Below are 12,128 nucleotides of genomic sequence, written 5' to 3' on the forward strand. Positions count from 1 at the left end.
TCACCTAATCTGAAGAGAAATGTGTTCAAAAGATGTAATAAAATGACAATCTTTCCTGACTCGAGCAATTTTAGGTTTTTATTCAACGTGTATTAATGGTGTTATTTAGTATGCACTTCACGTGCTTTGTGAAGATCTCTGCACTGATCCAGGAAGAAAATATGAAAAAGCATAAAACATGAACCAATATCAATAGCTCAAACATGGTGAGATATAAAGACAAAGACGAGGAGAACAGCAGGGAGATGAAAACAGATCAAAGAGTTTGGCAGGGGGAAAAAAGCAGACAGGAGAGAGCAAGAGTCACCCTGTTTTTGGTGAAAAGCAGATCGATGGTGGCGTCAGCAATGATGTTCATGCGAAGCTCGAAGGCCTGGATCTGCCTGGGTTTTCCCGGCTGTGCCACCTCAGTTGCCTTCATGGCCTGGTAGTCTGCAGGCAGGAAGAACTTCCACAGACAGTCCCTGGAAAAGGTAAAATCATATTATAGAGCCAAGTCTAAAGACTTACAAGTGTGAACTAATCATACCATCGGGGTGTTAGAATTAAAGATTTGATGACACCCCCCCTTCAGTCAGTTTCTACTGGCACATCTCTAAACTAAACTGTCCAGTAAATCAGGAGTTTTCTTTCTGTCATCAATCAAAACAAAACCCAAACAGTTTTGATTGGCTGCCTTCCAGAAGCCAGCCCTCAGCAAATACTGAAGCTGGATTTAATTTCTTTCCTGGTTCATGAGCAATAGGTCATCATCTCAAACACATTCATTCACGTTTTAGTTGGAATGAAATCTAAAATATGGAAGTGCATAACGACCCTGAAAACAACTTCAGCAACCAGGCGACAAAAAGCTTTTTATGTGTACACAGGAACAGTCTATTCAGCGAGTAAGGATTTCACATAATGTTCAGAGATTTAAGGCAATAAAGAGATGGACACAGCATCAGTGCGCAGCCTACTGCTTGCAGACGTTTTTAATGCCTAGTACTTTGCGATGGCCTCCACAGACAATCTCCAACTTCTTGGAGTGCAGCTGATGACGCTTTTACTCGGTAGCCTTGGTGAGATCAACAACACATGAAAAGGAGTTATGCTCCAGTTCTCCAGTTCATACCACATCACTGTAAATATGCTTGAATGTCTAACTGAGCCAGGGTTAATATGTCTGGGCAGCTCACCCAAGGAAATTCTGTGTGTGCAATAATAAGTTTGTGGTATTACAGTGACAAAATCCCGAGGAGGACCTGTATGAACTACAATTAAAAACAGAGATGTCTTTAAAACTAATACCTCCAACTGTCAGCTTGTACTCTAAAAACCTATTAGTTCAGGTTTCATGTTGCTGATTTTGTTTTGTCCATCTGTACTCACCTCTGGCGGTCTGCCCAGGGCCCATAGTTGAAGTCAGTTCCTTTCCCACACACGATGTCCAGACCCCAGCAAGGAGGCAGGTCCTGCAGCTTATCATCCTCACTGCTCGTCTCTGCTTCCTCGCCACTCTCCTGCTCCACAGGAACCAGACCTGGACACATACACAGTGAAAACATCAAAACCTGGGTATCAGCAGAAGGCTGAACAAAAATACACAACTGCACTAAAAACAATCAAGAATATACTTTAATAGAGACAGCATACTGGCTGGCAAATTCTACATTTAGTGTCAGCAGCTATCAGTTATTCACGTTAATGTCTTAGCACAGAAATCTCAGTGGATGTGTGCATGCATGAGCTTACCTGGTTCATCTTGGTAATAGTAGATGTCAACATCATTGGACTGCATCACAACAAAGCCCTCTCCCATCAGTCTGGGGGGTCTAGATGAGAAATTCACAAAATGACAACTCAGGGGCTAATATGTTAAACAGAGACTTGGAACTCTGTGGCCTCTTCTTCTATACTGTAAACCCATGATCTTTAATGCAATGCAATTCAGTCTCAGTGTAGTTGAAAGGGCGACATTCACTTGGCAGCGTAATTGAGTAAAAAACAACAGTCATTAAAATAAAATTATTCTAAGGTAACAAAAATCTTCTACTTGTGTTTTGTACAAACCAGCAGAAAAATACAAACCCAGTCTCATCCTGTCTGTTCTTAAGATTCACACCATAGATATGCTGCAGGATAGATGAGAAGCACTACGGAGAACTAGCACTAGTCATTATAACATGCTTAAAGAAATACGTGGAAATAAAGAAATAGGATATTCTTCAAGCAGAGTTATTTTTTGGGCTACAACTCTGTAAACAGAGAAATACTGTTTATGTGCTTATCTTTGTTAGATGACTTGAACTCACTCGTCATTCTGCATGCCCAGGTAGCGAGGACTGGGAACCAGCATGACCCGCACATTCTCCAGTGAGCCTTTGACAATGTGCATGTACTGGTCCAAGTGGCTGGAGGGAGGTTTGGTGGCATACGTCAGGCAGGCATCCTCAAAGTTCATGCACAGAGTCTGTGGAAGGTAGTGGTTCCCAAATGCTAAGCGGCCCTACAAGACAGCAAACACACATTATTTTTTATTAAATTGTAATACATGCCTCTAAAAGGTTTTGAGATGTTCTTAGGTACTTACGGTGCTGATGTTAACTTTGATGACGGGAATGAGGGACCGCCAAGATGATGAGGGATCCTGACTTTCAGCTTTAATGTTGACACTACACAAGAAACAGAAGACAGTTTCTGTACTGAGGTGTGATTCTAGTCAGTTCAACTAATTTGACTGTCAGCAGGAAACGACAGTAGCTCTGTTCTGTCTGCACTCCTAATCCACTTGGTAACAACAGATAGAAAAGGGTGTGAGATTATGCGACTTTTTCAGCAGCTGTTTATCATTCACAACCACAGCACTAAATGTGCTCTTGCTCTGCTGAACTGAAACCATACAGACATGCTGAGAAAATATAAAAAGCTGTACTCCTAACAATGTTATCACAATTAAAAAAACAAAATATACACTTTTTAAAAAAAAAAAAAAAAAAAAAGGTAAACAAGCATTTAGACTGTTGCATTTAGACAGATATAGCTAAAACCTGACAAATTATCCAATTTTTTTTATTTGAATTTAAGGTAACACAACTAGAGCAATCAACAAAGAATTTGAACACTGGATAAAAAGCAAAGCTGCCTGATGATGCCATAGTTATACCTTTCCAGTGTCTTGTTTCTGTCCTCTCGCCCCCTCTCTTCATCTTTTTTGGGCCTTTGAAGCGTGGGTTCCAGTCCAAAGGTCTCCTGCAGTCGTGCGTAGAGGTCAGTCCGGTTATAGACATGGAACTCAAAGCCGTTGACAGTCACGTAAAGCCTCGTCTCTGCCTTGGGATCTGATGCAAAAACAGAGACAACTCAGAACTCAAGGTGATGCTGCCACATGAAACTAGCTCAGTTAGAAAGGTTGCATCTTGATAGTCAAACACAGATAACCTAAGAATTCCAATATATAAATATATTTTTTCTGTGGTGGACTAACATATGCATTTAAAAGTTTAATCTAAGCAGTCATCAAATACTTCTCTACTCACCGTGTTGTTTCTGTTTTGGATTATACATTTTCCACCAACGAAATATGAGAAAGCCATCCTGTATCCTGTAACACACACAAACAACAATCAGCATGCAAATTATAAGATAAGAGTGGGACGGATGGAGGAGAAGCAACAACAGAAACATCGCTCAGATTACCTGATAGACATGTCTTGGTTGATGTAGTAGACATCTCTGAACATGACCTTCCCTGACAGAACAGAGAAGGAGAAGGAGCCTGTGCACAAAGGCAAAGTTGAACAGTGTGAGCATGTTTTAAAAATGGCAACATAAAGTGTTGGTTTTACTATTAAACCGTACTAGTAACATCCTGCAAATTGCTTTGGATTTGATTGCAATGTCTTCAATTCAAGCTTAACCAGTTAAATGAAACATTATAAAACTGCAATTACAGAATTATAAAAGCTCTGGTACAATAACAGCAGCATGGGTGTTGCTGGGATATTTAATCGCACTTTCACTCTTATCAAAGAGAGAAAAAACACCCCAAAAACAATCTGATCTAAATCAGCAAGTGAGTCAGAGTCTGTCACTGAGTGAGAAAGATGAATTTGATTTCCTGTTAATAATCTCTTTTGGTTCATAACATGTCTTTCTCAGTTTCAATTACTTCATGCAAACAGAGCGACAGCACCTGAGTGCTTCATGCATTATCATCCAATGTAAAGCTTCCTCACACTGGTAAAATTCCTTTCCACTGACTGATGAGACAATGTCTAACTCGCTCCGAAAATCCACACAGAACCACAAAGGCTAATGCCTTCCTGTAAATTCATGCAGCTTTAAGCTAAATGATAGCGAAACACACCTGAGGCATGTTTGAACCTGCTTAACACCTGCCACAAATACGTCAGTAAAAAGTGTACATTCTCTTTATCTGGATAGAAAAGTCAATCGCAAACAAAAGGGTGACTGCTCAGTTTGCACCAGCATATGTTGGCAAAGAGATGTCAACTGCACTTTGCTCCTCTCATTAAACTTTCATGCTGCCTTTGTTGTCATTTTGCACTTCTCATTCATGCAGTCAGTCAGGTTCAAGTTTTTGAAAGAGGAGCTCACATCCTAAAAACTAAGTAAGGTTTCATTGGATTGTGGATTGTGTCACCCATGTTTAGAAAGTCTGGTATTGTTTGCTCAGATGCTGTGGATATAATCACTGAGAGAACCTGGCTCATCATGAAATATTCAGCACATTGAGTTAACGCCTTCAACTGAAAGCTTCCTCCTCCCTATTCATCACTGTGCGACAGAGCTCCTGATGAACACACCGATGTGAATGTAGCCATCCTTGTAGAGTCTGTTGATGATGAGGGTGAGAATGAGGCCAATGTTGCGTGAGTTGTAATAAGTTAAATAGATAATCCATCCACAGGACAGAATGGTGGCTGAAAGGGGAAAGAAAGAACATTATTTCAGTCAGTAAAATTAATTTTAAGAGTTACAGAAGCTTCTGTCTGCTTGTAAACATAACAATTTAGTAGGCCAACACTTTCAAATATAATCACAATGCTGGATTAATCTGTGTTGGGTCAAATTCTGCAACAGCACAGCATGAGTACTAGTAACACATTAGGAACCCCACCTGAAAGTACTCCGTTTCCTTAGGCACTATAATTGGTAATGCAGATGGAATTCATATACACTCCATTTCACCTGCTTTAGTGCAAATTCAGGTGAACCTGCTCTTCTCTATAAAAAGATGGGGTTCCACTATCAGACCTGACAAAGAAATAGGTTTAATAAATAATATATATTAAAGAACTTTTATTATATTTATATTAAGGAATATATATATATATTCCTTAATGACTGAATCCAGACATGGATTAAGCTTAAATTCAAAGGACACCTGCTTTTAAAATGTTTATCTAGGACTATACTCAGTCCTAGAGCTCAGTACAGCAAAATGTCCAACATGTCAAGAGAACATATAAACGTACTGTAAACTGAGCTGAATCATTGCTATGCATTCATCACTGAGTATAAAGGGCAAAAAAATGGCCTTCGTGTGCAGTGAAGTGGATTAAATTGCAATCTCATAAAGATGCATTGATTGAAATAATATTACTGCTGCAAAGCCAATATTTGGAACACATACAAATTAAGTGTCTCTATAAAAATTTTACTACTGACCAACAAGAAGCCAAATGAAGTTGGAATCATGCTTGGTAAGGAAATTATCCAGATCCACAAAGCTGGGGAAGGTGCTTTCATTGGTTTTGGCAGCATGTCCATCCATGGCTACAGGCTCGCAGTCAGATGTCTAAAACTGAAATGATTAAATGTCAAATTAGTTTCACTGGCACATGAACATGTTTAAGTATGCAATGAACTACATCACTGCAGAGAAAGACAAATACTATCAATAGTGACTTGTTATAACCATCATGCAGATAAATACAAGATTAAACTTTTTTTTCCCTTTAGAAACATCTCTGCATCCACACAGCTGCCTCCTCAGGGGGGTGAGTCAACAACTTAAAATTATTCTTGGAAATCACAGGAACTGTTTTGGTACATAGAGTTCCAGATTTCTGGAGGGGCCTTCCACTTTCTCAGTGCACAATTTGGAAGCCAGCATCCGTGGAAGCACGGGATGGTATTAGTGGTCCCTACATGAACATTTTGCACATCCGTGAAGAATAAATTCTGAACAAGCTTTGGAAGTTTTAAAGAAATACTGGCATCCAGATGTCTTTTGTAGGCAATGGCTTGAAACTTGTTCAAACTATATTCTGGATGTTATGAGTCTGGATGTCTAGACTTATTAAGAGCTGAAAAGTTTAGACTCATTGTGAAAAAACAACAAAGGAAGTTCTGAAGAGCAACTAAGATCCTGTTTACAGTCTTGCTAAAATCAGCAATAATGCAAAACACTAAATATGTCTGTCACAACTGCACCACTCAAAATGATTTATTAAAAAAAAAAAAACGATGACAATAATAACAATAATAATTACCTCCAGTAACACTGTGAGGAACCTTGGAGTCATTTTTGACCAGGATATGTCCTTCAACGCACATATTAAACAAATATGTAAGACTGCGTTCTTCCATTTGCGCAACATCTCTAAAATTAGAAATATCCTGTCTCAGAGTGACGCTGAAAAACTAGTTCATGCATTTATTACTTCCAGGCTGGACTACTGCAATTCATTATTATCAGGATGTCCAAAAAACTCACTGAAAAGCCTTCAGCTAATCCAAAATGCTGCAGCAAGAGTCCTGACAGGGACTAGAAAGAGAGAGCATATTTCTCCTGCTTTGGCTTCCTGTTAAATCCAGAATTGAATTCAAAATCCTGCTCCTCACATACAAGGTCTTAAATAATCAGGCCCCATCTTATCTTAATGACCTTGTAGTACCATATCACCCTATTAGAGCACTTCGCTCTCGCTCTGCAGGCCTACTTGTTGTTCCTAGAGTATTTAAAAGTAGAATGGGAGAACCTTCAGTTTTCAGGCCCCTCTTCTGTGGAACCAGCTTCCAGTTTGGATTCGGGAGACAGACACTATCTCTACTTTCAAGATTAGGCTTCAAACTTTCCTTTTTGCTAAAGCATATAGTTAGGGCTGGACCAGGTGACCCTGAATCCTCCCTTAGTTATGCTGCAGTAGACGTAGGCTGCCGGGGGATTCCCATGACGCATTGAGTTTTTCCTTTCCAGTCACCTTTCTCACTCACTATGTGTTAACAGACCTCTCTGTATTGAATCATATCTGTTATTAATCTCTGTCTCTCTTCCACAGCATGTCTTTATCCTGTCTTCCTTCTCTCACCTGAACCGGTCGCAACAGATGGCCGCCCCTCCCTGAGCCTGGTTCTGCCGGAGGTTTCTTCCTGTTAAAAGGGAGTTTTTCCTTCCCACTGTCGCCAAAGTGCTTGCTCATAGGGGGTCATATGATTGTTGGGTTTTTCTCTGTATCTATGACGCGCCTTGAGGCGACTTTTGTTGTGATTTGGCGCTATATAAATAAAATTGAATCGAATTGAATTATGTTTCTGGCTCTAGTATGTTTTCCTTTAAAATTCTTTAATATAGAGTTTAAATAAGTCACAATTTTTTGCTTTTCTGCTTTTATTTCCATTTTATGTGTCTTAACTATTTTGCAAACTGTGTCATACATAATGATAAATGTGCGTTATCAAAACTGCTGCATCGACAAAGCAAGTTACATGTTAGAACTACACTATGTCTACACTGGCAGGGCTGCGTCATATTTGGCATAAAATTTGCATCACATAAAATCTGGCAGATTAATTTGCAAATATAATTCTGTAAAAGAGAAATAATAAATGAGATTGGCAGGAAAAAAGGATCATTACTTATTTCATCTTATATCCTGTGGTCATATCCCTCCAAGTTATAGTTCACATCCCTGTAGACATGAAGCAAAGATGCAGCACACATTTTCACACATTAGAACATAACTGTCTGAGTCCACTGGGACTCATGTACAGGCAGGCAAGCCCAAAGCATGAAAATAATAAAATTAGCATTAGTTATTAGCATATAATTAACTTACTGTGAAGTTTTCTTTAAGATTTCAAACCAGTCACATAATGCATATTTCCAGTACATTACAGTACAGTATGCATAACATGATGCACAATCATAATTAGGAAAATGTGTAACTACTTTGCATGTTGTGGCTCGTTCAGTGATTTGTATTTGCTTCAATGATTATTAGTGACAGGAGGCTGGTGAAAGGCTCGTGTGTGCCCGTGTATGCTGTGACCTCAGTCACCCCATGCTTAAAGGCTTCAATACCGTACACACAAACACAAATCCTCATCTAATCCAACCCAAACATTGTTGGCTGTAAAACCAGTGAGATGAAAACAATCCCAGCACAATTTCCAACAGAAAACACAGTTTCTTTCTGACAGATACTACATGTAACTACATGTGTTTGCTTGTCACATTTGACAGACTTTAAATTGACAGAGGTTTCTGATCTCACATGGACTTTAAATCAGCTACCTGCTAGATGCTAATCCTGCTGTGGCTGTCGGTTTCTCTTCTGAAGCAAATTATAAGGAAATGGGCAAAAAATCCTTTAGGTCATTGTGTTCAAACCTGCCCACATTCCAGAATCTTACTTCCTGGCTAGCCTACCATGATTCCTTATCATAAAGCTTACCTCACTCTTCTGTATATCCAAAACACATAGAAAGAGTACTAACAGCGAACAGAAAGAGAGATTATATTTCTCTCATATTAGATTCTCTTCAGTGGCTCCCTTTTAAATCGAGAAGTGATATTAAAAATTTTCCTTCTAACATACAATTTCCTCAATGATCGTGTTCCCATCAAATTAAAGTCATCATAGCATTACATTATGATGATGCACTGAGCATTTCTTCTCCCCTCTCATCTTTTCATATCACTCCTGGTGTGAGATTTACACTCTCATGTTAAAGCAACGTGTTAATACATTAAAACACCAAACCTCTCTAAAATACTTTAACTCACACCATATTCTGACATGCATTTCCAGCTAGTACAACTACAACTTTCGCTGCTATTTTCAAAATCAAAAAATAGCAGCGATCAACTTGACTTGATAAACCACAGAACATATAACCACTTGCAAAGCTAAAACATAGACTCTACACTGCTAAGAGCAAACCACATTTTGCATGGTTGTCTGAAGCATTAATTTAACACAGAAGTCTGAATGATCATCAGCCTTAAAATATTCTTACTGACAAAGACATTACCAGCAATCATACAAAACCAAAGTATGATGTTTAAATCATATGTTAAAAAACTGTATTCTGGAAATACCCAGACTACCGATCCATTCCTGTAAGGCAAGTTCAGGTTTTACAATCTAGCATAAGATATGAGACGCTGGCTTTCAGGAAAGATCAGCGCAATCAGTGACTCATAATTGTTCTCTGCAAGCTGAATGTTTTCACTTTAGGTTCATAATGGTGACTAGATTACAGCAAGAAGTCATCACCTGAAGTAAACAACACCCATCAGTCTTTAGTTTGTAAACAACAATTATGTTAACTAACTTTTTCATGCCAACGACCATTCAATGGGCACACAGAGCAGAACTACTGCATAATTCAGTACACAGGGGGAAAAAAAACATTATTAAAGAGGTGCATTATAAACATATACACATTTTTACACAATGAGCAAATGTGCAACACACTGGGATGTCTTCAGAAAAAAGTGCAATTTAAGTCTCTTTCTATACTTAGTGAGTCTACTGTCATTAAGTGTTCATTACAATTTTATATCCTAGTGGATAAATCAAAGTACAAAAACCCTGTTATAACTACACAGTACTGTTTTATGTCCAATTCAAACAGTCTAAATATACTGAAAAAATACTCACTTACTGATAAAAGCAACTCATAAGCATGCGGGCAGGAATTATCAGCCACAGACGCACCTGTTCATAACATCATTATTTTTTATTTAGGGGGGATTATAAATGATAGCTTGTGGTTGGGATTCTGACAACAAAAAAACAAAGGTACACAAACCATCGAGGCGCACTGTCCCATTGCTGTAGTTGAAAAATGATATACAGAGAATCAATAGCTAAGATGACTGGCAGATTAAAAGCCCCAAAATATGTGCATTAATTTGATTATCAGCATTATATTAGCGCACACAGGTAATCAAAAGAGCAATTAAAACGTTTAACCCAAATAAATGTCGGACTGCAAGATGAACCGAACGTGGCAAAAAAAAAAAGGGGGAAGTTGTCTGGCAGTTTGCCTTTGTTGACAGAGGTAATGACATACATAAAAGGACATCGCTGCATCATTTTATAGAAGGCCAGGTGTGAAACGATTACTCACTCCAGCTCAGTGTAATCTGGAATCCAGAGACACCTGAAACTAACCACACACCAAGCTAATCCCAAGTCTTGAGCAATTTCCTGAGCATTACCTACAACAAACAAAAACTGTTGTTGAATTTAGCTTATCTTCCTATCTTCTTTTTAAACATTCGTAGCAAAATTCTGAGTTACTGATTTGTCCTCTGCAGTCAGCCTCCTTCTTTGCTAATGACGTATTAAGCCATTAATTTAAGAGCCGCTCAATTTCATAACGTTAGCACTGAGGTTAGCTAGCATGCTAATGACAGCAGGCCGCGCCCTCCAACTTCTCCTTTTCTGAACTGTCAAAACAAAACAGCTGGTGTTCCTTACATACCTTAATATCCTCAGTAAAGAATGGGCTTTCATCTTTGCTCCAGTTAGCCCGGAGTTTCTGTCCTTTAGTCGTGTCGGAAATGACCACAGCTAGCATCCCCGGTGTGTAATATTTACCTGCCAGGCAGACGACCAGTTAGCATCTCTTCCTGTTGTGACGAGACCGGCCACAAAAACTACCAATAGGAAAAAAGAGCCAAGGCAGCTTCTGACCAATTAGATGAGAGCGTGACACACAGCTGACAGTCATTCTTCCTGCCTCCCAGCGTGATTGTATTTGTGACAATGGTGTTTGACGTCGAATCGGTTACATAAAATCGATTTACCGTAACATAAAAATTACTTCATGCATTAAAATAATACACACATTACTCTGTGAGTTGCTAAAGTATTAAACAAAGAGCACATACTGATCAGAGATGCTTATATTTTTCATAAATGATGACTTTATTTTTGTCGGTTTCGGATTAGTTTTCATTATCTTGAATTTGTTCTTCATTTTTTAATCACTACAACAACAACAACAACAACAACAACAATAATAATAATGATAATAATAACAATAATAACAATAATAATAATAATAATAATAATAATAATAATAATAATAATAATAATAATAATACAATATTGACTTGAATGTATTTTTATTTTTCCAGTTGACTAGTCCTCTGTTTTTGTGAACTATAACTTGAACATCACTCTTCACAGATGGTACCTACCTTCAAGCTGTTCAGTGCACTTAAATATGCACTGAACCTCCTGCTAATTCAGTTTAGCTGCACAGATTGCTTCAGAATGCCATGAAACATATACTCAGGTATCATGTATTTGCAATATTAACTACACTTCTTGCACTATGCTGTTTCCTTCTGTAATCTGGGCTCTACCTTCTTGCACTAAAAAGCACTTTAAAGTTAGGTACACTGATACACCGCACTGCTTCTAGGGAGTGATGTGTTACACGCTTTGCTATGTGTTGTTGGCAACAATTGGCAGACAATTTCCTATCAGCTGTGTTGCTGATATGACTACAATCAACTTGAATTTACCTTTAACAGCATTGCTTGTGTTTTTAGTCATTATTATGACTAAAACATTTGAACATTGTTAGATGGTTAGAAACAGGTGCACTGCCAGCTGAGTGCAGGCTATTCCAGAGAAGTATACTAATACTTTATTTCCTGGCATCTCATCAAAACAGAAAGTGTAATGTGTAGGCTGATCACGTCAAGACTTCAACACTATACATTCAGCCTGTCCCACAATCTTAATTTGATGTTCTGGTTGAAGAAATTCTTTCTAAATTATATTACAGTGTGTTGAGCAGCACAGCTCCTCTATGCTAATTCTGTGTCTTGGGGATGGTGAAATATTTTAGTCAAAAGAATTATAACAACTTCA

General features: G+C 38.4%; 1 protein-coding gene across 5 annotated transcripts in view; it reads right to left on the minus strand.

The window, feature by feature from the left end:
• bltp1 (bridge-like lipid transfer protein family member 1) overlaps positions 1-10,901 on the minus strand; it is a 77,176-nt gene extending 66,275 nt beyond the window's left edge. For 4 of the 5 annotated variants that reach the window (XM_087832714.1, XM_087832713.1, XM_087832711.1 and 1 more), the window contains exons 1-11: positions 10,726-10,900; positions 5,674-5,809; positions 4,809-4,925; positions 3,679-3,757; positions 3,519-3,583; positions 3,146-3,320; positions 2,573-2,654; positions 2,295-2,488; positions 1,735-1,814; positions 1,372-1,522; positions 308-464 (exon numbers count right to left, since the gene is read on the minus strand). In XM_087832714.1, the coding sequence (XP_087688840.1) occupies positions 308-464; positions 1,372-1,522; positions 1,735-1,814; positions 2,295-2,488; positions 2,573-2,654; positions 3,146-3,320; positions 3,519-3,583; positions 3,679-3,757; positions 4,809-4,925; positions 5,674-5,779 (1,206 nt within the window). In that variant the 5' untranslated portion in view covers positions 5,780-5,809; positions 10,726-10,900. Of the gene's footprint in view, positions 1-307; positions 465-1,371; positions 1,523-1,734; positions 1,815-2,294; positions 2,489-2,572; positions 2,655-3,145; positions 3,321-3,518; positions 3,584-3,678; positions 3,758-4,808; positions 4,926-5,673; positions 5,810-10,725 lie in introns of all 5 variants that reach the window. The other variant, XM_087832709.1, reaches the window with a different exon arrangement.
• Between the last annotated feature and the right edge of the window lie 1,227 nt (positions 10,902-12,128).

Source organism: Neolamprologus brichardi, chromosome 19 (genome assembly GCF_056152115.1).
Source record: "Neolamprologus brichardi isolate AB-2024 chromosome 19, ASM5615211v1, whole genome shotgun sequence".
In the NCBI taxonomy this organism is placed as follows: Eukaryota; Metazoa; Chordata; class Actinopteri; order Cichliformes; family Cichlidae; genus Neolamprologus; species Neolamprologus brichardi.